The 27,487-nt window shown below is 34.2% G+C and overlaps 1 protein-coding gene across 1 annotated transcript; it reads right to left on the minus strand.

Moving 5' to 3' along the window:
- On the minus strand, positions 1-27,487 carry LOC105326827 (metabotropic glutamate receptor 1). Its single transcript, XM_011427001.4, has 8 exons — positions 26,285-27,487; positions 9,733-9,982; positions 8,378-8,610; positions 7,776-8,025; positions 7,262-7,451; positions 5,406-5,529; positions 2,706-3,597; positions 1-2,046 (listed from the first exon to the last, which is right to left on the minus strand). Exons 1-8 carry the CDS (start codon positions 26,940-26,942, stop codon positions 807-809), a joined length of 3,837 nt encoding a protein of 1,278 aa, XP_011425303.4. The 5' UTR covers positions 26,943-27,487; the 3' UTR covers positions 1-806.

Below are 27,487 nucleotides of genomic sequence, written 5' to 3' on the forward strand. Positions count from 1 at the left end.
AAAGGTAACATTATTTATTAAAATTTGATAAAAATGTAAAATGACAATTTTCATACATAGAACAAAACACTTCTCTTTCAACGTTTCGAATTCCGAGATACATGACATATTACAATGATATTATTGCAAATATTTCATGATTCATGAATCACCAAAGTGAGCATTTTATTGTTTATATTAACATCTTTATTTTGACTAATTAATAAATTGAGCGTAAAAAGTAAGTAAAATTCACAAAATTACTGTTAATGTACATAAACTACGTTAGCTAAAAGAAACAGCCAAATCGTCTCCAGTGAGACTTTGAGTCTGACATCATCATGATTATTTCGTGCAGTCCGTGATTTTTCTTAGGTAGTTGTAGGTCTCGACCAATCGATAAACAGGGCGTGTCAAATTCAATCCTGTCACTTTCTGGTCAGTTTCAGCGTAGATTTCGACCAAGCGATAAATGGCGTGTAGATTTCAGTCTGGCTGTTTCTATAGAGCTATGAATTAACTATAAGTTTCCGTAAGAAATAGAGGGAGAAATACTTGGTGGGTGTAAATATATATATATACATTAAAATTCTTTATTACGTTAGAAAAGATATTATTTAATATGAAAAAGTTTTCTAAAAAAGTAAAAAGCAATCATGCATGCTAGTAAAACTTAGTAAATTAAGTCCTCGAAGTCTTTAAAAAAGTTTAAGTAACGTTTTAACAAATGAACGACAATTGTAAGTGTAAAAAACGTAAAATAACAGTGCAACTTATTAAAATAATTTGGCTACACTAGCAAGCACAAACTGTTTATTTGACACCAGTTAAACCTCACTCGATTGAACATCGGACATGTCCAAGTCAATCCCTCTGTTTTTCATGTAATCTCGAAAAGAAAGCATGGACACTTCCTCCTCCTCCAATTTCTGAATTCCATACGTCGCCATGTCGTCTGCTGAAGCAGGAGAGGCAGCCGACGATGTGTATGACGTCACACTAAGTCTGGGCCTTGAAAACTGCCCAGGAATGGCGTCAGTGATAACACAGTTACAGTGACCTGTTTGTTGTAAAGGAGAAACACACGTCTTGTGTTGCATTTTTGATAATGGATAACGACTTTTGTCTAAAGACTTTTCCTCCACAATTACCGGATGAGGGAACTGTCTTCTTTTATACAGATCGCTGTACCCTATCTTTAGGGTAGGTGGGGACTTGTGAATGGTACAACTGTTACTATTATTAAAAGGAATTTCGTCAATTTGAACGAGATGCCCATTTTCTATAAGTTTTTCGGATTCATCGTTATTGTCTTTCAATTTTGAATCAAATGATTCACTGGAATATTTAATAGATGTGCCGGCAGCATATGAATCATCTGTTCGTTTAATAGGAAGAGGCTCACGTTTGTTTAACGGATGCAACGACTCAGATTTAAAAGGGACTTCAGCCGATACATTCTCATGAACAAGAAGATTTGAAAAATTATTCATTGGGAAATAGAAATCTTCCCCCTTGCGGTCTCCCTCCAATGACGAGTCATACCCTCCCAATAAAGGGCTCCGATCGGAATGCCTCGGAGATAATCTATACACCCCTCTATGATCAGTAGAATCCGATACAGGTAAGGACAAGAAAATTTCATCACTGTTGATTGAGCCATTTGACTCGTGACAAACATTTCCGGCCCTTCTCCGTCGAATGGACGAGCGGTAGAGAAGGTTGTCGTACAGGTCGGTGTCCGTCTGACAGCCACAGTCCTGCTTACACTGTCTCCTTCTCTTCTCACTCCCACTTCGTGACTCCTCTTTCGAGCTAATGGTGGACAATCGATCGTTCTCGTCCCCGGAGTCCGAGTTGGAGTTATCTTTCTTGTTCCATGGAAACTTCTGATTGGTTGGGACCTGAATGTGCATCGAGTTTTCCCGATTCAGCTTTATGTTTGGTGGTAGTGAAGCGGTTTCCTTTCTATTGTTAATTGTATGCTTTTGACCAAGTTTTAATTTACCAAAAGAAAATTTCTTTCGGTGTGGAAATCCTATTCCCTTCTCAAATGGCATCTTGTCTCTGAAATAAGAAATCGATAACATAAATATGTATTTGCAGTATAAATACACTTAAATTGCAGAACTGAATGTATATATATATCATGAATTGTCATTAAACACAGTTTTTATCAGATTCATTGATAGAAATATGGTTTCAATAAGATAAGAAAATTCCACTTTGACGAATGATTATAAAAGTTGAAGGTAATTATGTTATTCATAACTGCATATCTGTAAGGGAACACCTTTATATAGGTCGAACTATTCTACACGATTTTCACGACATTGATTGGTGATTACTGCAAACCATATTGTCAAAGTATCGTGTCATTCATCAGCTGTGTGAGATACCGGTGTCGACAACCTAATTACTCGGACATCAAAATAACGACCACTTACCATAAGCTAACATTAAAGAGAAACGCGATAACGTCATTGGCATATAGATTTCTGGAGATACTGACCATAAACACCAAATCTTTTGACACGTTTATTTCCTCATTGGGATCGTATCATATCGACTCCGCGCTTGTTTATGGGATGCTGTTTAGATACAGGAGTTCTTTACATCTATTTATGGAAGTTAATGAAAAAGTACTTTTTGTTGGCAAAATAAAACTTGTTTTGTCTTAGATCTATTTGCACGGCTCTTGCTTGGACTCCTTTCTTTCAACTTACTTTCCAAAATCGTTTCCGCTCTCTGAATGATAGGAAACGGAGCCTATGTGGCAGCGCACATCTTTGGACGTGGTAAACGCACTCCTCGTGTTCTTCTCTGGGGCGCAGACGATAACATATACTTTTGGGAAAAACAACAGCACCAATGCTACAGTGGCACTAAGAAAAATGCAAATGGACATAGTCAGTATCATTGGCTCACTGCCAAAATAATAGGCAAAGAACCCTAACCAAATAACGCAGGTTGTGTACATGGTAAAACCTATAAATTTCGCTTCGTTGAAATTTTCCGGCAAGTTTCTGGTCTTAATAGCGTAAAGAGTGCACATAAATATTAGCATCAGATCGAAACCAAATGGGACCGCAATGCCCATCGTTGTAGTGTTGCAGATGAGCCTCACGCGTTTTACAGTTGGATAGTCCAGCATTGAATCAGCGGGCTCAATAATTAACATCACAGTAATAATGGCACACTCTATTCCCACGACAATACAAGTAATGATAACTTGGGCTGACGCGCTCATAAATCGAGGCTTCTTAGTGATTATCTTTTTGGTTCCTTCTAAAATTCTGGCGATTCTGTTTGTTTTTGTCACTAATGATCCATAGATTAAGGAAAAAGACAAACCAGGTAGGATTCTTGAAAAATAACAAGTGACGATTGTAGGTTTTGCCAAAAGAACGAAGTTGGATGAGTAAGCCATAATGATTCCTAACATGATGATATACATCAACTCCCTTGTTGATGCTTTCACTACAGGAGTGTCGTGGTGACGTAAAAATATGACTCCAATCCACAAGGTGGCAAAAATACCGCAACAGGAAACCGCCACCACAATCACAGCCTCGTTGTCGTACCAACTCAGGTACTCTATGTTGATCTCCTTGCAAGCTGTAGTAAAAATAACACAAGGTATTCAGTAAATGATGAAACGTAACGAAATACTACACTGACATGCATAGTTTATTGAGACTGTTTGATTCAAGAACAAATTCCATTGTTACTAAGTGTTACATGTACTCTCAATCCCTATGGTAAGTAAACTTTTAGCTGTTACTACGTACTTTTTACATGTACTTATGCTTAAATAATTACGAAGGAAATTTCAATAAAACATACACTGTAACACAGTTGATTATGTGGCATTTATCTATTTTCAAATTTCATGTTTTTCGAATCAGTACTTTAAAGTGATAATAAGAAAAAAAAATTTGAGACTCATAAGAACATTTCCTTTGATCCAAGAATTGATATATGTAGTATCATGATGCTAAGATCTTAAGTATAGTTTCTTGAGTCTCATAAACGTATAGACTATTCGCATTATGCCAAATCATCACAATTATTCATGAAATGGCGACATTAGATGACATAACATTGACACTGTTTGCCGCCAACGAACGGTCCTTAACAAGCAGAGTGACGCTTAAACATTCTCATCACAGAAAGGCGCGAATACGATTTTTATAATTTACAGTCTCAAAATATAATCATATTAGTCAGATTTTGCAATTATGTTATAATATTTCTTAAACATAATGTAACATAAGTAATCAGAGTATAAGCTCAATCGTAAATCAGTGTTGGCCGTATCATTTACATTAACAAAAGTGCAACACTTAAACAATGAAATGCTTTCTTTGGTGATTCATTCGGGATATGAAGGTAGCGACATTGCAGGAAAAATACATAACCCGCGATAGCGGGTTATGTAAATTTTTCCTGCAATGATCGCTACCTTCATAACCCGCATGAATCATCAAAGAAAGCATTTTATTGCTTATATTATCATCTTTATTTTAACTAATAAATAAATTGATTATGAAAAGTTAGTAAAATTCACTAAACAACTGTTAATGTACAAAAGTACGTTAGCTAAAAGAAACAGCCAAATCGTCTCCAGTGAGACTTTGAGTCTGGCATCGTCATGATTATTTCGTGCAGTCCGGGATTTTACTAAGGACGCTGTAGGTTCAGACCAATCGATAAACAGGGCGTGTCAATTTCAGTCCTGTCACTTTCAGCCGCTGTAGATTTCGACCAATCGATAAATAGGGCGTGTAGATTTCAGTCTGGCTGTTTCTATAGAGCTATGAATTAACTATAAGTTTCCGTAAGAAATAAAGGAAATTATGCTTGGTAGATGTAAATATATTGCGAATATAGTCATCTTATTAGACTTTTCATATTTGCAATATTTAAAGCTACATGTACATGTATGCACGCTATAATTTGCGTCAGTTTTGAATGACGGGAAAAATGCATTTTAACAGTCATACACTTGACGTTCATTAAAACACACGTATATCAGATTGGTATTGCGTGTTGTAGGCCTAGTATCATATGACCTTTTTTATCTGTGTCTTTAAATTAATTTGCTTAATATCACTGCTCCAGTATTTTTGCTATTTTTACACGAGGTACTTCAAAGAAAAATATAAGAAATAAAGATAAAAGTAGATGTCGTTGAAAAAAAAATGCAAATACTACCTAATGTCAGTGTCTCGTGTTTACCACAAATAACGAATTAGCCGGAATATTTGGTGAATCCATAGATAAACTTTACAGAAAAGCAATTTAAGTATATGTTCAGTGTGTATTAGTATATATTGTATATTTATATGGATCAAAGAAAGGCTATTTTTTTCAATTATAACAAAAGCAATGTACATGTAGGTTTCATTGACTAGGGACGGTACCTGTCAACTCCTCATTCGGCCACCAGCCAATAGCACACGCCTTACACGTGTTGGAATCCATCATGATCTCGTTCTCTTTGCAAGGAATACACGTCCAGCAGCACTTGGTCTGATCGTCCAGCTTCTAGATAACAGAGAAAACCTGGGACATTGATACTCAACACTATCTGGATATTCGATATTTATTATAAAATCATTGTTTATACATCAGCTATTATTGCAGTTCAATTTTTATATCTCGGACTTGCATTTGTAACACATGTAACAAAAAAGATTGTTCTGATTAAATAAAGGGTATAATATAGGTACAAGTAAAGACCTGGAAACAACCCAGATATACACGTCTGTCTTTAACTTTGCCTTATGCATTTTATCTATTTCTTATTTCATTTTAAAAGCAATGTTCTTTATATAATGGCTTATATATACATTTACTACATGTAGTAGCAGCTGACCGTATTAGTAATTTTATTATACAAAATTCTTCAATTCAACTTTTGTTCCAACAACGAATACGAAAGTCTCCATCAAGAGATTAATACGATGGCAATATATTTTTAACACGATTAGGATAATTCATTAACAATTAAAAAAAAGACACATCCCCGAGTAACATTCCTTCTAAATCTGAAAATAAATCCGTTTATACTAAGGTATTAATAACAAGTAAAATAAATTGATATGCGATTTGTATCACAAAAAATGATTAGTAAATCAATTAGCCAAATGACGAAGGCGTACTGAAGCAATTGAAAACCACTAATAGTACTAAATGTATTTGTTTCGGAAATGAAAATTCAAATTAATTTGTTATCAAATTATATGATGGTTAGTTTTTTTTATTCTGCATTGCAAAATGCGAAAACCCTCGGCATTTACCAGTGGACCCTTTTTTTCAGTCCTACATGTGTCGGTACTAGCTGTACCACGATGTTAAATTTGACTATACATATCAAAGAACAACATCACTGACTTATGTCGTACTCTTTGTAACTGTAAAGTTAAACATTAGATATATGACATCGCTTGTGGGTCAAGTGAATGATAAACTTTGATTATACTCTCTCTCTCTCTCTCTCTCTCTCTCTCTCTCTCTCTCTCTCTCTCTCTCTCTCTATATATATATATAATATATATATATATATATATATATATATATATATATATATATATATATATATATATATATATATACATGTTTTATACAAATGATTGCTGACAATGTATTCTAAATAGGTATCTAAATAATGCGGACTGTACAGGCTATCTTACACAGTTATTACACTGGTATACGTGTACCCGGCAGTAGTTACCCATTCAGCTTTTGCTATACAAATATACCACATATACCAAACAGTGGTTTTTTTTTTAGTCTATACATCATGGCATGGTTTTGAGTTCCATTTTCATACTTTCGAAATCTTATGCATTGTTTATGCTGTAAAGTTTATCTACAAGTTGTTCATGTAAATGATGTACACATATTGACTGGTCTATCAATAATATATGCAAATTTATTAAGTGCACATTATTTAAATAATTCTCTGAAATGCATCATGTGATCGGTCTAAACAGTCACATGACAGGGCGAACGAACATAACTTCCGATGCCTTAAATTAAGAAAATAAGGAGAACAGGCACATCCAATATCTATATTATATCAGAAAAACTAGTTGAACTACAGTAAACTTAAATTTCATTCAACACGAGTTATAAAATAAAGAAACAAGTAATTTAACATAGTTGGGTACATATTTAGATATTTGCTTTCCTAGAGTTGGCAATCTTGTAGGAACAAAATATATTTTCTATCGACGTATTTTGTATGCAAACACACAGCGAGTAACTTACGTACTTTGACTGATCCTTTTGTGCATGGATCACTACACACAGACTCCACTTCACTGCCAAATCCACTGGACGGCCAGTAGATGAGGGATTCATTCATAGAGAGCTGACCAGTCTCCCAACTCCCTACTCTGACGTATTTGTACGTCACGTTTCCCGCCTCGTCCTTTATTTTTTGAAAATTCATGATATCATACCTGAAGAACAAAAATGAAGTTAAGAGTTAATTCTTAAACTCATACATGTGTTTCTTATAGACCATTATATCATTTGGAGGATATTATTCATAAGCAGTCGCATTCGTCAGTATCGTTTAACTATGACGATGAATGAATTCTTCAATCTAAAAGATTGACAGTTCCATTGCGGCCCGAGACCCTTCATCGGCTAGCATTATGATAATTTTACTTGCAAAATAATGCTCGCTAGTCATGTTTTAAGTAACATATAAAATTATGCTGGCATAGCTTATGTAATTATATGTTTAAATTTCATCGGAAAAAAATGAATTGTGATCCTACCTTGCTGGTGGATCACCATTGGCGTCATAGTGTAGTTCATAGTTACTATAGGTGGTTAAAGAAACGTTCAGCAGATAGTCCAGGTAAAGGTCTCCTTTCACTGGAAGCATCTCAGGGCAAAGTCCTTTATTACTGCCGCAGATATTCACCTGCATATTGTGCAAAGCGTGCGCCATTGTGTATACGGCGTTTATAACGAAACCAAGTTTGGAGTCCTGTACATACTCCCGTTCCCTGCGCGTTTCTTTACCTGATGAAATAGACAACGGCTATAGATAAAACAGGTCAATTCCTGTAATGATAACTACAAGTTTTCAAGTTTAAATATATTTTAGACCAATTTTAAGTGAGTTGCGTTGCATCAAGAGACAAATAATGTAAATCAATGTTTACCACAAATAAATATTTAAATTTTAAAAATGAGAATTGCATAGAATAAAAGACTACATGTACATGTATACAATGAAAATACAACAATGGATTTCATGACAAAAACATTTATTATATAAGTATAAAAATATTAAGCCCTTTAATTAGAAATAACATTTTGAAGATTTTTTTGATAAAGATAAATAAAGATATTTAGTTAAAATCATATTAACCTGTACACTTTTTGAAGCCTTTCTCCTGTACTGAGTTATCATTAAATGTACAGTCGTACGTCTTAGCCCAGAACTCCTTGAACCAGGGATTTCGGCTGTTTGTGTACGGGTTTAAATTGTTGAAATATTCGTCAAAGTCTGCAATTTTTGGCGATGTCAGTTTTATTGACATCCCTCCAGCTACGTTTTCCTCGTTTCCTCTGACGACGTCGGGTCTGTCATTCCAACCATCACTACAACGAATAAAATGGGGTACAATACTTGCATGCACTAACAGGAATTTAAATCTGAACGTCATTGCGCGTTGCAAATTTTATTGTACGATTAATTGCATAACCATTATGTACTTTTGAAAAAAAAAACATTCAATCATAGTTCATCGATCTCAATAAAGATTTTTCCCGACAAAGTTTTTGGCGCGATATTTTTAGCCGCGGAAGCGCACTTAGTAACATCTTTTATGGCTGTTCCATCAATTATTCATACCCGACAAAGAGGGTAAATGTATACATACCTTGGCACTGGCATAATTATCCGACACAGTGTTAAAGAATCATAATGAATAACTTTATTTTTAGTAGGCGAAGTGTACCTCTGATTAAAATTCTTATATAAAAGTATATAAAAAGAAAAGCGTTATTTGAATCACTATGTAACTTTAATAAAATGTTTTAATCTCTAGAAAAAAGCATTTGAAAAATGTTTTTAGTAATATATACATGTAATTAAAGATTTACATGAAGCTATAGTCACTGCAATGCGAGTGACAATGCGTGCGCAAATAGTTAAAGCCGGGTGCCTCATACGGACACAACTACTGTGATTGGTCGAAGTAATTTTGGAAAAAAATTGTAGTCTGTAGAAAATCATTTAAGACTACAAAAAAAAAAACCCACCACAATTTAGGCCGAGAAATTACAGATGATTAATATATTGAATTGCGGGACGGTATGGATGCGACACCATCACGATGAACGACGAAAGTTTTGAAAAACTGACGGGAAAATATATACCATGAGTTAACAAAAAATAAAGAAAAAAACCCCCAAAATACCACTGTCCGAATCAATCACCCTCAACAAGGACGAACGTAGAATACACAAGTACATATACAAGTATACTGTGGTTTCATTAATATTCAAGGGTATCAATTTTTTTGGATAAAGTGAAAATCACAGTTTCAAGGATACATTAATTTGTGGCCAATGACCCTACCAATACAAAATGTTAATAGAAATAGAACTTGAGTGAACATTAAATTTCGTGGATCAACTTAACAACGAAATCCACGAAAATTGGTATTCAACGAATATTGATGAAACCACAGTATGTTAACATCATGGATAATAGAATACCTTCCAACAACCAGAAAATGGTTTTTGGCGCCCGGAACCATTGTGGTGGCGTTGTACAGAGACCGCACGGTCTCGCCATCACAGAAGCAGATGACCACCCTGGCTCGTTGTTTTTTCATCAGTGTTTTGATTATTTCTGTATGTTCTTCATCCGTGGCTCCTCTTGCTATTTTTGCAGATTTTGCGATGCACACCCCTGCATCATCAGCAAGCTTTATAAATGATTCGATGCCCCTTTGTCCATAATTTCCTGTTAATGAAGATTTTATTTTTTACATTTGCTTTTTACAAGTGATTGCAAAAACCAATGTTGGGTAAACATACAAATGTACTGCTCGCACGGTTAACAAGAGGCCCACAGGCCTTGATGGTCACCTGAGTACCATAGTCATTAGACTGACATGTCAGAGACTCTCTTGTTTGCATTTTAAGCTTTATTTTGAAGTCTAAACTCTAATCTGAGACTCCTCTGACTTTACCCCGCTTTTCTCACTTGATGTTTTAAAAAGAATCATGAATAAAAATTGGACGGGGGGGGGGGGGGGGGCTCAAGAGTCGGAGGAATCTCGATTTATCTCCCATGACTGTGATAGTACAGAAGAAAATATTACTAAATCAATACATTTTCACTATGTGGCCTAGGGCCTGAACCCGTCTCCATGTGTCATGAATTTCACAATTTAGGCAGAGGGCTTAATGGACACCATTACCATGCATTTAGTTTTCCTTAAATATATATGGGAGTAGATTAAAAGATTTTGTAAGATTTCATTCATTTTTCCTATATGGTCATACTGATCTTACCCTAGGGCCTAAAGCCCTGACCCAAGGGTTATGAATTTCAAAATTTTGGTAGAGAGCTTCATGGACATCATAGCTTTTAGTTTTTTCCCGACATGTATGGAAGAAGAAAAAGATTTAAAACCTTGGCCTTTTTATCATATGTTGGTTATGTAGTTTTAAAAAAGAAGTAAAAAATGTGAAATTGATGATAACAAACGACGCACTGCGCACCACGACGGACGAAGACCGATTGCAATAGGTCACCTGCGTGACTCCTGTGACCCAAAAATCGATCGAAACTTATGATGTGTATATGTGTTTATGGAAATATATCAGCATTCATCAACAAAGTAATATTACAACCCATTCTTTCTGAATGCGTGGTTGTGTGATTATTTATAAACGATTAAAAACTAACAAGTTTTTTTTTCACATCTGAGTACTTGGATTCAGTCTACATGTAACACCGGTCCTGTTTGTGGGCTACTATTTCCAAAACTTTCTTACATAAAACTCTCTTAATACCTTGAAACATATCTATAACATAAATGATGATTTATTACCCCCCCCCCCCCCAACAATTCAATGATTCTATAGGAAATTTCAGGATGAATGATATACTGAGGAGTAAGCACCGCTTTATTACAGTAGTGACATGTCTATCCATTAGCGAGTGCTAATGGACAACAAATTGATATAGCTTCAGCAACACCAAACACTGTCCTAGTCAGGCTATTAAAGTAGATTAAGCAGAGTGTTCAGCTACCGAGTGTTGTACAGGAAACTACACAGTGGCGCCTATATATAGGCAAGTATCCTACATCAAAATGACGCAGAAGTTGTCAAATTTTCAAAAATGTAATAGTGATTTCGTAGTCTGTGCTTTGTCTGAAAAATTGGGCGATCAAATTAATATACATCTGTAACAATTTCATATGTTTAAAATCTATAAAACTTTGGTAATCGAAAGCCTTAGAATTACAGGAATACAAAACCATCTATGGTTTCTGTATGCTGGGTACCGAGAACCAGACATAACGAGCAGATTATACACAATCCATGAAAGAATTATTGTTATGAGATGCATGCAGTGTTAAATATTTTCATTCGGTGTACATATTTGCCCTTCTGTTAGCATTAGAAATCTATGACATCAACATGTTCAAATTTCAATAAAACACACGGCATGTGAGCACAGGTATTTCATCACGATAGTTTTATATATTGGATAGTTTTATTATTGTACGATTAACGTCAAAATAATCTTAACTAAATACAAAACGGTGTCAACACCGCTAAACTAGGAACGCACGATTTCCAATAAGGCTTTCAATTTCTATTCTAATCATCAATTATACGCCATTTAAACACAGATATCAAATATTGACAAAGAGTTAAATATTTACGACCGTTTTTGATGAGTACAGAATACATGTAGTACAGAGAGCCAAACAAGATGATTCACGCATTGAATGCAGTATGTCTACATTTTGCTGAAAAAGCACGATATATTCGTTCAGTGATCTTTAGAAATTAATTCCATCTACATATTTAGCGACTCATTTGGTGTTTAGCTCTCATTAGAACTATATGTGTCGCAGGGTCTTGTATGAATAAATAACGCTGGTACTGATTTCAGCTACATGTATTCACTGCTTCTTTATTTCGAGGATTGTATATTATCAAATAAAACCTATAAGTACAAACACTCGAGTTCACACTCACAATTCATATGCAACATCGCACGGTAATTTAGAATATTTGAATAAAATGAATTATAAGTAATTTACAATTTATATATTTCAATTACAAGGTAAACGGAAGCTTACCAGGTATCCAGAACTATGAGTTAACAAAATATATGAAATATCTTGTACAGGTAAGGTAAAGATTCACTTCACTGTGTCTACCATGAAGGTAAAAGTCGTGGGGGTTGGGGAATTGGCGGGATTTTCGCTATTTATAGTGAGTTAGTAAAGTCATGCATATTAATGAATTCAGTCGTAAATTTCTATTGGTCAGCTGTAATATAGTAGTAAAGAAGAAACACGTGGTCAACATACACCTGTAAACAAAATCCTCACGTGACTAACCCAAAACTCATTCATACGTTCACTCATTCATCTCTTATACAAGCTCCATTGGCAATGCGCGCCAAATGTAAATACGCAAAATATAAAACAATATATGACAACTGCGACATATGTTAAACATAATTTTTCACGTTCAGTATCCCCGTTTCCCGCTTTGGAACCATATGAACACCTTAAAGCAAGGTACAGGCAGCTGTAAAGGCTTTACGAAAACCAGACATTTTTAAACTTTGTTCTTTATATACCAGTTCCTATTGGTATAAAAACTGTGCTTTATTAATTGTAAAAATCTATTGAACAGGGTTATATTGGGTTCGTAAAAGTAGAATATATTGACGGGTTTATTGTAATATGAACAATAAAATACATTTGTACTACTAATATGTGATAAGATTATAAAGAGAAAATGAGGCGCAGCATTATTTTTGGTTCCGGTATTGCTTATAAATAATAGAGATTCAGAGCCAGGCCGGCCATTAAGACGTATTGGGGACCGCGGACGCTGCCAGTTCTATGCCGAGACAGATTTGTCTACCAGATTCTTCCCTGTCAACTATGTATAGAAAAGACGAACTCGTAAAACAAATCAATAAAAGGATTCCCAGAAACTTTAGCTACAGTTTTTCTGCATTATAGCTCAACATATTCAAGGCAAATTACAAAACATTCATTCCAATATATAATACAGTTCTGTGTGAATAAAACAGTAACAATACAGCAGTCAGTCTGGTATTCGTGTGCGACCACATTATGGAAAAATCGTGAAAATTACTTACATCGGTATGATTACAATTAAAACCATAAATATACAATATAAACTGAAGCACTGATGGATCCAACTATTACCTTGATGAAAACAGAGCATGGTTGAATTTCTTTTTTAAGACTATTTTTAAAAACAAATGTATTCTCTTGTGAGCACACTGAGTTTCTACTGTCTTTATTAGATCTTATCCGTCATAATCAACCAATACTCACATATTCTTCTTTCTGACACTCACATTTCCGGCCGGTGTCTTTCTAGAAATGGGTTCTGTAAATACTTTACCGGTGTCGGCCGCCGCAGATGTTACATTGTACAGGGAAAGGGTTTTATACGAAAGACGAATAGGGCCACTTAAAAAAATATTTTTATCTCGTAATCACGAGATAAGATCTCGTTATTACGAGTTAATCATCTCGTTATTACGAGAAAAGATCTCGTTATTACGAGTTAATCATCTCGTTATTACGAGTTAATCATCTCGTTATTACGAGAAAAGATCTCGTAATTACGAGAAAAGATCTCGTTATTACGAGTTAATCATCTCGTTATTACGAGTTAATTATCTCGTTATTACGAGTTAATTATCTCGTTTTAACGAGAAAAGATCTCATAATTACGAGAAAAGATCTCGTTATTACGAGTTAATTATCTCGTTATTACGAGTTAATTATCTCGTTATTACGAGAAAAGGTCTCGTAATTACGAGAAAAGATCTCGTTATTACGAGTTAATTATCTCGTTATTACGAGAAAAGATCTATTTAAAATGTCGCGTTTCATTATTCTAATCTTTTTATGTAAAACTACTGCAATGTCATACTTAGCATAATCATCGTTTAAAAGCGTACGCATAATTTGATATAAAATCGGATCAAGCAGTTTTAAAGAAATTTTAGAAGAAGTAGCAAAGCAGATTGATTAATAACATCATCGAACTGTTTATCAATTATTAAGAAGGATACGTGTAATTTGTTTTCAGACTCCAAAATGTTAGTATACAAAATCAATTATTTTCAATATACATGTAGGTTGTGTATAAACATATAAAACACTAATTCGGGTAAATCGTGTATATCCATATCCATGACTAAAACTATAAAGTCATAAAAGTTATCTGTAACTTTTACGACTATAGGAATACCTGGTATATTTACTTCGTAGTGGGATTATAATATATATAAGTTAAATAGTAAAATTACATGAAGTTCTTTCCTTTCATTCATATAAGATAAAATGTGAAATCCAATTATTGATATCTAGAAATTAATGACAAATGATCGTTGTTATTTTAAAATATTAATCAAAATTGAATAAACGTTTCTTGAATGAAAAAGACTGAAAGGGTTATCCAGTCGAATTCTTTTCAGAAACGCATCATTTTATGTAGATCTTTTCTCGTAATAACGAGAAAATTATCTCGTAATAACGAGATCTTTTCTCGTAATTACGAGATCTTTTCTCGTAATAATGAGATCTTTTTTCGTAATAACGAGATAATTTACTCGTAATAACGAGATCTTTTCTCGTAATTACAAGATCTTTTCTCGTAATTAAGATAATTTACTCGTAATAACGAGATCTTTTCTCGTAATTACGAGAAAACTAACTCGTAATAACGAGATCTTTTCTCGTAATAACGAGATAATTTACTCGTAATAGAGAGATCTTTTCTCGTAATTACGATATCTTTTCTCGTAATTACGAGAAAACTAACTCGTAATAACGAGATCTTTTCTCGTAATTACGAGATAATTTACTCGTAATAGCGAGATCTTTTCTCGTAATTACGAGATAATTAACTCGCAATAACGAGATCTTTTCTCGTAATAACGAGATAATTTACTCGTAATAACGAGATCTTTTCTCGTTATTACGAGATAAAAATATTTTTTTATGTGGCCCTAATCGGCTTTCGTAGTTTTATTATTATCTAACTATCTATTAATTATCACTTTGGACACTAAAAGATGTCGGGAATTTGCTTCTGAGTCAATGTATCTCAAGATCTCCAGAATAAAATAAATAGTGTTTGATAATATTCTTGAAAATATGTGCATGTAACAGCACATTTGGTGTGCTTTTGATCGATGTAATTCAGTCCCTAAATGATATAATTAAAACGGCTTAAAACAATCATCCAATCACTTCCTGGCCCACTATTATCGAACATTAAGGATTAATCAAAACAACTCTTATTGTTCATAAAAACTGCAATGATCTTTAACAAACATGCAGTGACAATGAAGTGGAAGAAAAAACTCAGAAGGACGGACAGCATATAGCACTGTGCCAGGTTGGCATGATGGAAACTTGGACATTTTAATTTAGGATTTTCAGTATAAAGACAGTATGTGCGTATTGATTATAATATTAGGAATGCATTCATTGTAGTACTTCATTCGACATCCAGTTTCCCAGATTTACCAATTTTTCTGCAAAGTGTGACCATTTTGAAGAGAGAGAGAGAGAGAGAGAGAGAGAGAGAGAGAGAGAGAGAGAGAGAGAGAGAGAGAGAGAGAGTTTACGTGTGGATGAATTGGATTAGAATTGGTTCAGATTAATTATCTGATTACATATTGTTTAAAGTTGTTTAAATTTATCCCAGTCAACATCGGTGATATTTCACATACAAGAACATCAGGTAACAACAGCAGTGTCTGGGAAAGCCTCAGTCCTTATCTCTGCTTATGAAATACGCTGTTCTACGTACTATAAGCTTATGTGTAGCTTTATGTAAGCTTAAGAGGGGTCATCTAGTTTCTATCATCTAAGGTATGTACGTGTTTATGTTTAACGAACGTAAAGTACGCTAGGATATAATTATCTTCCACCGATAAAGTTGTCCCCCTTGGGAGCGAGTAGCGATCCAAATCAAACACTCCACTATATTGATCGTTCTACATCGGGATTAGTATCGACTTGTAATAGGCTTCAGTTTGTACAGGTAATTGTTCAACAGACATCAGATTATCTATTAACAGTAACACCTGAATGGTCAATGAGGTTATTCTATTTTTAGCCATCTTGACTTTTGTGCTTTGAATTATATTTGTTCAACCAAAGATTTCTGAGTTATCTATGGATTAAAGACATCAAAGTACACATTGATTTATTTGAAAGGCCGCTTGATTCATCAATGAATAAAAACATACAGAAAACAAACTTGTGAAGATATACTGGTGTGTGTACCTTCCTGTGGTTATCATTTTCATACGATAAGTTTTCCAACAGTCAACTTTTTTCTCAACTAAAGAATGCTATTTTTTTTCCTCAAAATTATTCATTTGATAGTTTTCGTCTTAACAATCTTGATTGTGTATTAAGTAGTGGCATAGTCTATTTCTGGAGAGACAACCAATTGTAAATTTTAAGTAAATAGGATTGTTCATGATTGTATCTGAAAAAGTCCGAGTCCCGTATTTACGCCATCATACAGCTTTTGATCTTATCCCAGGAGGCTATATTTCACCCACATTGCATGTTTCAGACTCTTTGGTCTCTCTAGAGGGGATTAAGAATCAACTCCAGTTACATTCAGCTTTAATCATATCTAGATGAATTCCTTTTCCGTATATGATAACTTTATTGCAATATTGCCAAAATAGTACTTTGCTTTTTTTTGGAATTTGTTTAAAAAAGCAATGAAATAGTTATACTGACGGTCATGTGAGCATGAATAGTTGAAATCAGGGTTCCTGGGAAAAAGCAGGAATAATTAAACCTAAATTGGTGGTTACATGTATTAGTATACTGTTAGTTGTAGTCGAGTCGGTAGAGAGTCGCTATATGGTCCACTTTTTGTACATGTAGTATGGTACATTGTATAATTGTGAAACATGAAACTCAACACGATTAATCAATAGAATATAAGCACATATAGTTCAAAATTGTCACTTATTTTACAAGAAAAAATCATCAACGCTGATGTTTTGGGATTCTAAGGTTTTCGGGTTTCTTTCTTACCAATAAACATTAAAGAAAATGGAGGATTAAGGTTATATAACGATGGATGAGATACTAAGTAAGACTAGTATTTCTTTTAAGAGAATGATGCGCATGAAATGTTTTTATGCATCAAATAAGATAAATCGCACTATTTTGTAACTTTCCGAAATGGGAAGGAACGAATTAGCTTTACGTTTATTAGGCGGCAATCGGTTTTTGGAGCGCAGTTCCCTATTCGCAATTCAAAATTTATAATTCATATTTGGGGCCTGAAATTTTCAGGGTTATCAACTAGTGTTTACCACTACCACCATGAAAATATGGTGAAGTGGTCAAAAACTGATTGCCTTATTAAGCGAAGTGTCATTTATGTAACTGTGTTAATGTTCAAATCTAAAGTCAAATTCATCAAAATAATTTTCCTTAAGTATTAATTATATATTTACACGAAGCTGTCCTGCATAGTTAATTAAGTAGCACAAATATATGCGTAATATATGCGCAAATAGTGAGTTTTACCGAATGCCTCACACGGACACAACTGTCACTGACCAAAGCCGATCACAAAAAAATATCAACTTATCTAATCATTCTTTTATGAATTCGTTCCAGGCGATGTATATTCGACAAAACATCGATTTGTAACACTTCCATGGGTTCAATACTTGTAATATATTAATTCGAACCGTGGTATAAGTACACAATCTTCAAATTGTGCCATCTTTTAAAACTCCAATCCTTTTTATTTCATAGTGTATACTCCATTTTTGCCATACTAGTCTAATTCAGGACTATTGAAAAACTCACCAATTTCAATCATCGAACACTTTGAATAAAGAGCCACTAATTATTAGAAATATAACTTTGTGTTTTAATAATTGTACGTTTCAGGGATAGATGTCTGTAAACCGCAATAGCATATTAATAAACCACTCAATTGTGAATTACATTGCTCAGTGGTTGGAGTACTAAACCTTGGATAACATTATAAAACAGGGCTTTCTATGATGAGAGATCGATATCACAAATTCTAAGAACTTAAGGGTATTTTTTTAAAAAAATTCTTCGTATTTGTTAAAATATTCAAACTCTGACTATAATTAAAAACTTTGCTTTTGCAAGATATTATTTTATAATAAAAAAACAAATCTAAATTGAGAAAATATCATTTGAAATTGTAATTTACGATTATAAAGAAATGGATATTTGCGCAATCATCTAATACGGTTAATCCTCTTGTAAGCATTTAGAAACAACAATATTAAAAAGACGTCCACTGTCAGTATTGAACAAATTTGTATTTCTCAAATGACCATCAAATAGACCTCAATAATTTTATTGATATGATCAGCAAGGGATTTTACTTGTCTAAGAAACTAAGTCCTTTATTTGACGTAACTTAGAGATGCCTATCAATATATTGTCCAAGGATGGAAAAGACACGCATTGACTTTAGTTTTTTTGCAATGCTAAGACGTTTTAAAAGATAAGGTTGGTTGCCTAGTCAGTGTAATATAAGTTGCCATAAATACATACATTCCAAAAACAGCTAAGACAAGTGGAGTCTTTGCCGTCGCAATTATTCATGCGACATTCGCATTGAAATCAATGCGTGTTTCTTGAAAACCAAACACTTCATTGCTCTTTTTTTTAATAGTGAAAATAGTGTTTCGATTAATTTCAAATGGTTGATTATAATGGGCCCGGAAAGGACTGGACCCCCCCCCCCCCCCCCACAAAAAAAAATGGAAGTTTTTTTTGGCTGTTTTTAAATAACAAATACGGACTGGATTTTATTTACCGAGAGCACATCAAATATGCTGTTAAATATTTTAAGAAAATTATTAAACCAAAACTAAACCAAACACTATTGGTTTGGAGATACATTAAACATGACTAAGTAATATTTTCGCGGCATCCTTCAGTATCTACCACTGTAGGTAGGTGATAAGTATAATAACAAAAACCTTTCCCTGTAGGCTGTACATTGTACAAAGTAACATCTGCGGCGGCCGACACCGGTAAAGTATTTACAGAACCCAGTTCTAGAAAGACACCGGCCGGAAATGTGAGTGTCAGAAAGAGGAATATGTGAGTATTGGTTGATTATGACGGACAAGATCTAATAAAGACAGTGGAAACTCAGCGTGTTCACAAGAGAATACATTTGATATTAGTTTTAGGCGTTCACTAGTGCTTGGTGTTCTCGTGTATCTGCTATAAAAAAGTTATAAACTAAGATTCCTATTTGACATTTTAGCGAACTTATTTCTAATATTTTGACAAGTCAAAAACCTGTGTACATACATATAAATCTAGCAGTTTATTGAAATTAAAACTAGATCAGCTATTGGGTGTTTCTTTATTTACAACCTGCTCTAGCATAGCCATACGAAATAAACGAATATCTCTTTGGTCGACTAAAAACACAATTGATATATGCATGGTAATTATCTTATTTTCGTTTCAATTTCTTACAATGCGAAGGCTGTAAATCTCTGCGTGCACAAAAGAAAAAGAGGAAATTAGCTTTCTGCTTCATCATAAAACACCCTTGCCGTGAGAACAAGGAATTGTTCAAACCAATCAGTCGTGATTTCGCGGTTCCCAAAACAAGTGGGCCAAGCCAAGGAGGAACGAGATAGCGGCACGCCCCAGGGCCAACCAACCAGCGTTACATGGAGTGCTGTCCATTGTGCGCAAATATTCTAATGACGTAGTACTCAGACCCATAATCAATTTTTGCACATCATCAAATTAAAGTCTTTTTTAATATTCGCAACAGTTCCTATTTTATCTAACACATATCGTAATGTAATATACCGGTATTACATTACAATTCAAAGAGGCTTATGAGAGTTTGATTTAAAGGGATGCATGTATGTGAATTATTCCTATTTAATTCTTAATGTATCTTCAATGATTCAGACAAATTTTGACTGACCACAGCGGGCCAACTGATTCGCTAAGACTTACAATAATAACATAACTAAAGGATTTCTTTTACACAATATCGCAGTTATCATTGCCATTAAAGATATTTGTGCGCAAATGAAGGGTATAGTGTTTTTCATTGTTATAAACTTTCGGCACTAAAAGTTTACAACTTAACTCAATCAAAGAGCAATGAAGACAATTTTTCACTGTATTATTCTAAGCGTTTTACAATATAAGTCCTTTTTGTTTCAACATATGAACGCACAAGCTTGTTGTAGAAAGTAAACAACGCGAAAGCGTATTGTTTGGGTCGACCACGATATTCACAGTTTGGTTTGGGTCGATGTCGATTGTTTCACATGCTTTAATGAATCGCCGTTTCATTAATACCGATTAATAATTCGTAGCATTTGTCAAAAGGTTTTATTATTTCCATGAAGCTTATCATAATGACAAATCTTTAATTTGGTTTCCGACATCAGAAAAATAACCTTAAACTAAGGAAAATGATACCATTTTTCGAGTCATTCCAAATGGGTAAATCCAATAAAGCCCGGAGGGCTTTATGATAGATTTGATCACGCCCGGTCGTATTTGAACACCTCATTATATCCAGAAAAGGATTCCTTATTACTTATATTTATATTAATATTTTCACCAATGGTTCAGTCATTTAATTCATAATATTTTTACATTTTTTTTTTCATTTCGTATAACTATGCAAACCCCGCTTGCGCCCTACAATACGTCATTTTCGGTTTTGGTGAAACGTATCAGACTATACGTTAACTATTTGATTCGCGTTGTTATCATCGACAAAGTAAATATAACTGCATGAAACCTTACATGTACTTATGCATGCTTAAGACAGCTTGAATATTATTATATTGTGAAGTAAAACGGTGAAAATTTATTATATTAATTCCTAGCGGATTTTCTAAACTTGTGAAATATTTGTTTTTGGCTTTTTTAAACTTCCTTGATGAAAAATAGTTTTCTCCATAGTTTTCCTGTTCGACCAAATTGCCTTTTTGTTTTGCAACAGTGTCTTGTCTCCAGACAAATCAAGTTTCGTGGAAATATGATTACTGTGGGAATGAAAGTCATTAAAGTGCGGATTATTGCTCGTCCGCAGGTGCTGCGAGTGCATATAATTATGTAATTTAGTTAGGAGAGAGAGAGAGAGAGAGAGAGAGAGAGAGAGAGAGAGAGAGAGAGAGAGAGAGAGAGAGAGAGAGAGAGAGATCACTCTGCTATATTCAAAGAATGTTCAATTCATTGTTTTACATGTACAAAATTGAGGAAACCACGGGGTTCTCGATTATTTTGGTTCTATGCCCTCAATATGGTATCTTCTTTTCTAAACGAGTTCTGTTATATCTTTAATAATAAAAATATAACTGATATTTATTTTAATTTCAAATCTATAATGTTATTATAAATTAACATGTTATATGTAAAATCGAGGGAAATTGAAGATTTTGGGCTAAATTCGATGAAAATAACCACTAAAAAAATACGAAAGACAACAAAGAATTAAAAGTTGTCTCTGCTGGGATCGAATTTCAATCTTTAAACTCTCTTACACTCTTACCGCTGTGCATGAGACCAAAATACATAGAATATAGAATACTACCCATTCAGTACAAAACACGGCACTGTGACACTTGTAAGAAAGAGATTGGTGCGCATACAGCATACACCGTTTTTTAATCACTACAAACAAGTAGCTGGATATTGATCAGGTTTCCGAGTTGATAAAATATTCAAAGATATAATTTCTCATAAAATATCTGTAGTAACTGAATGTTAAGAATATCAAAAAATGCCATCACAATTTGCAGTATAAGCATAGCTAGCTTTAAGTAAACATGTAGGGTAAAGTTTTAATTGGCCAACATATATGAATCAGTCTAAAATCTAACTAACGCGCGTTATTCAATTTTTCTACACAGTCTTGTTGTGTTAAAGGACCGACGACATCCAAAACTAAGCATTCAATACTACATGTAAGTGTACATGTACGATAACAATATAAATGTAAACAATAACAAGAATCACAAGACTCAAGATTAAATTTGTTAACAACACAATGAATTTCAAACTCTGTATCTTGCTTGTAACCCGATATTGGAGTTTCGAATTTTAACGAGGCACTAAAATACCTATATTAATAATTCTACATGTTAATCATATGTCTTACGGTGCTACCGTTGTGGCGAGTGCAGCAAGAATTACACATACCTTGCATCATTGTTAACTTAGTTTTATATAGCTATCAACTAACATTAAAGACTATGTGTGTGTGTGTGTGTGAGAGAGAGAGAGAGAGAGAGAGAGAGAGAGAGAGAGAGAGAGTTATAAGATTTCTAAGTTTAAAAAAAATCTTACAAAATACATTTACTTGCTTCCACCTAAAGCCGTTCTTTACTTTTGGAGAGAATTGATACAGTATTACTTTTTTTGTACCTTGTTGTTATCTGAATTTTATTTTTTTTCCCCTGGTAATTCACATTTTTGGGGGTTTATTTTTACATTCTAACTACTATATATATATATATATATATATATATATATATATATATATATATATATATATATATATATATATATATATATATATATAATCTCTCTATAAAAAAAAATCAAAAAGATCTTCTAAGGCAGTTATCACAGTCTATACTGAAATAGCTAGTACACGCATTAAAGGGTGTTTGACCACCTCTAAATGTATCACGGGAAATGTAACGCGAGATTGCTGTGACGCCATACGTTAAAATCTAGAATCATTTGGGAATGGAAAAAAATTTCTTGGGTCTCAACAAATCTTGTGCAGTACTCAAAACGTGTATTCAAACCTCAAAGCACCGTAAATTACAAGTTAAATGTTAGCCATTTTTGGCATAGCACCACGGGAGAAAACAGCATTATGGGACGTAGACAAAAATCTGTAGGTTTAGCTCGTTCTTTTTCCCGCACGCATTGGTTCTTAGAGCTCGCTTCGGTCACCGGCGCTGGGCGCCGGCGAGCTGCGCTCGCTATTAAAAATCAAAAATAAATTGATATGAGCGCAAATCGTGTCTAGGTCCCTTTAATTCTCTTTTGATTCAAAACATGCCTATTTCAAAGAAGTAAAAGAAGAAACTGACGGAGCAGTGATGTGTTCAATCAAAGTATCTCTCTCACCCTATGCCTGGCAGAAATTCATTGTATTGTAATACTTATGTCCTTCTTTCTTTGTAACAAATCAGTAAATATGTCGGTTAAGTAATTATACTGTATGTATAATGTCTCTATGATTAGTAAAATCAGTGCATATAGACAAAACAATACATGTCTTCATTCTTTATTGACCAAAGGAGCCATGTGGCTTATAGGTATATAATACACACAATTAACAGGAGAATGGCGGAGGGTTATACATGGTATATACATGTACTTAATGAATGACATAGCATAAAAAAACAAATAGGTTATTCAAACCGTTTGCCTCTCTGTTAACGCCCATTAAGCGATGCACATATAATACCAATAATCATACCGTACGCACGACATTGTGAAGTCAACATGAGTTACCGTTAGATATACGTAAGGAAACTCCTTAACATTGAACTAATGAGTATTTTATTCTACATGTTAGTTAGTAAAAAAAAAAAACAGGCTTCATCAGAGGCAGCGCAGAATTATGAATTCAAAGCGTAACGTATTTCAATTAATTTTGTGGGAAATGTTATGATGAAGTTTTGATACGACTGGCTATATATTTGATACACATTCATCCAAACCAAATACCGTATTCATCCCCTCAATCCCCGCTTTGGTGTGTTCACAGTCCAAAGTAAGATTTGGTTTTACTTTGTCTATTACTTTCTGATGGTTTTATGTTCAGAAATTTATTTATTAAACTCTCTACGCTTCAACTATTGGACCATTGGTTAATTACAGCAATTGTTTTCTTCTGGGAAATTAGTTTTAATGGTTTGATTATCACAATAAACCGGGTAACTATAGCCTCCTTTGTTAAAATAGATCGATGAACACGTTATTTTTATCTATGTAGTGACAGCTGATGAAAATAAATAAAGAAATCAATATAGAAAGCACGAATTCTCCTAATTAATTTAATATTTAATCAGTTTTAGCGGAAAATATTGATTTCTATTTAAATTGCTATCACAATCGACATGTACGGCGTCGGTCATTTATAAGCAGAGAGCGCCGAGCTGTGTTCTGGGCTGATAGCTCGCGCCATTTATCACTTACTGCTTGTTCTGACCCATATTAATCAAGATTTTAATTGCAAATATAAACAGTTCATGCCCGAGATCATAATTATCAATAAAGAAAGAGGAATAAAAAATACATCTCTGACGATCGCAATTGGAATCAGGCTTAATTTTGGGTTTGTAAATAAATCATGGTCCACAAAATATATATTAATTTAAATTTCAACACCGATATGAATCTAGTTGACATCATAACTTCATGAAAAATGATTGGTTTTCATATATTAGGGCTGGAATAGTTAGATCCATTTCCTTGAAACTCGCTTTGCCATCAATGATCGTTAATACATGTATTTCAATAAATTTTGACTCTAGTGTATCTCTATCTTGTCTTATTGAGTGGAGCTTGTGCTGTCGTCGACAGAGGAGTTTGAATGACCTACTCAGGTCCAAACCCCTGCACATCAGAAGGAACTTAACCGCACACGGGAAGCTAGAGACACTGGCTGTGGTGCTTCACGAGTACTGTGTCATTGTCGGAGATATATTGTGTCATATTGTCAGTTTTATATTTAAACCCAACCAGATAGTTAATGCAAATTTACATTATGATTTGTGTTTCAAAACAGTTTGATATTACAGGTCATCATTGGTCATAGTTAAAGTACAACATTTATTTTGAAACAATTGAATCTCGTCTTTTAACTTTTTACGCCCGTTTGACACCGCATTTATACGTATAAAAATGCCTCGAGAGAACTCTAGTGTCTCGGTCTAGTTACATCAGATCTTTATTTTACATTTTTAAATTCATTTAAAATATCTTTAGAGCTTGTTAGAGAAAATGCATATTTCATATTTTGGGAAGGGGGGTACCAAGAGAAAAAACATAATATATAGGTTGTAACATTATGAAATTTCTTAATAATATTTAATGAAATGTAAATATAAAACAGGACCTGCATTTTTAAAGGAGTGCGATAATTTCTCTTCTTGTTTTTGCGGTTTTAAAGGCGCTCCTGTTTAACTCCCACTGTCGTGAAATTTGACACACAATAATGTCGATCGAATCTCAAGATCCGTTTTTCGGATTGTAGGAGCACATAAACATGTACCATTTAAGTAATATATTGAAGAAAAATGCAGTTTTTCCTGACAAGGAACCATCTACAGAATCGAGATGTTGTTTCGTGAATTTACAAACTATAATATTTTGTACAAAATTTGTCATATATTTTGTCAAAATTGCCGAGTTTTTTGTTTTTGTTTGTTTTTTTTTAAATCAATAATTGAAAAATCTGCTTGAAAAGTGAGGCTTGTTCTTCCAATAAAACGATCTGAGCTATGATTCTCTCTATTATCACAATATAAGAATTTTGAGAGCAGACATGTCCATTTTTTTTCATTTTCAAGAATAAATGTAGAGTTTGTTTGCAAACTCAATCCCATATCTGATAAAGATCTGTTTAAAAAAATCGATCGAGAAGTTCCGAGAAACTACAGAGCACGTCTAATACATCAAGCTAGCCCTCCCAAAACGCCTCCTCAGCTTTAGATACTACGGTATTCCCTTTTGTTTGCATTTTGTATTCAAGTGTCAACTCTATTTAAATTGTAAAATTCACGGAAGTAACATGCATAAAGATAAGCAGTAAAAAAGAGATATACAACCGCTAACCGCTTTATCAAATTATCAAAAACTGTAATGGAAAAAAAACACCCTGAGAGAGAGAGAGAGAGAGAGAGAGAGAGAGAGAGAGAGAGAGAGAGAGAGAGAGAGAGAGAGAGAGATATTAAGCTTACCATCTGTGTGTACTGTTGAGATATACGTCCAGTTGAATTGGAGCACTATGTCTAACAAGGCTTGCGCCTGAAACATGTCTGAAGGAACCACTCTCATAAAATACTTGTACAAGTTTTTATCACTTAGCTCCATGCTGGTAGCAGAGTAACCTATCTGGGGTAGCTTGAAGATCTGCAGTAGGTTTTGGACCTGGATGGTGTTCTGACTGGTGCCCGGTCCAATCAGACCAACTATCGGCTTACGATTCTCCGTTTTACATCCGTCGGTTGTATTCTTAGATTCCGATTCATCCAGACTTGCAATAGAGTCTTTAATGAAATCTATGCTTTGTTCCAAACAGATTGGAGAATACCAGCAAGAGTCTCGAATGTCATACCCTAGAGTAATGTTAGGTAGAAGAGAACTATCGTTATTAATTTCTTCTAGTGTGCGGAGAAAAATTTCTACCCGATGTATTCCGTACTGTTCCCAAACCTCGCCACAAGTACGGGTATATCCGGTCAAGTCTTTCGGACCTTTGTGCACCGGAAATAACGCCCCTATCACTAGATCTCCCTCTGGATCAGACCGCGCAATTCTTCGTTTTTCAGCAAAAACCGACATAACGAACAAAAGCAGAGAACACCGAAAAATGTCCATTTTTATCAAGCATGGCATAATGCCGTGTAGAGTTTTCAATAACCTTCTCAATCTGTCAGTTTAATGCCGAAAAAGTTGATTCATTATCAATAAACTTCCAATTTATCTCACATTTTGTCCGCAAACTATCGAATCATTCACTTTTCCTCTTTATGTTTGAAGAAGTCTAGTGCAATAAAATAAAAACAACTCCGGGAAGACTCGTTTGTTTTTCTTGCCCCGTGCATAAGCTGCTATGTCCGTAAAGGCGATATTAGACAAGTAAGACATCAAGCGCTCCCGATTTCAGAAGTCGATATCCACTGACACTTGCTTCTCGGAATAATCAGAAGTCACATTATCGACAACATTTTGTGATCTCACGAGACAGAAGAGTTCCAATGTCAATCGAAAACACAATCTAAACTGTCTATAATGAATTACAGTTGCTGAGAGTGTCTCACTTTCTCCAAGTCATGCTTAGCACTTTAAGTTCTTACACATTTAAAACCACTGCAGCACATACACTACAAATGTTTGCACATACTTATTCATATTAAGCAGTCACGCCGTGAGAAGTGGTT

This window comes from Magallana gigas, chromosome 9 (genome assembly GCF_963853765.1).
Source record: "Magallana gigas chromosome 9, xbMagGiga1.1, whole genome shotgun sequence".
NCBI lineage: Eukaryota > Metazoa > Mollusca > Bivalvia > Ostreida > Ostreidae > Magallana > Magallana gigas.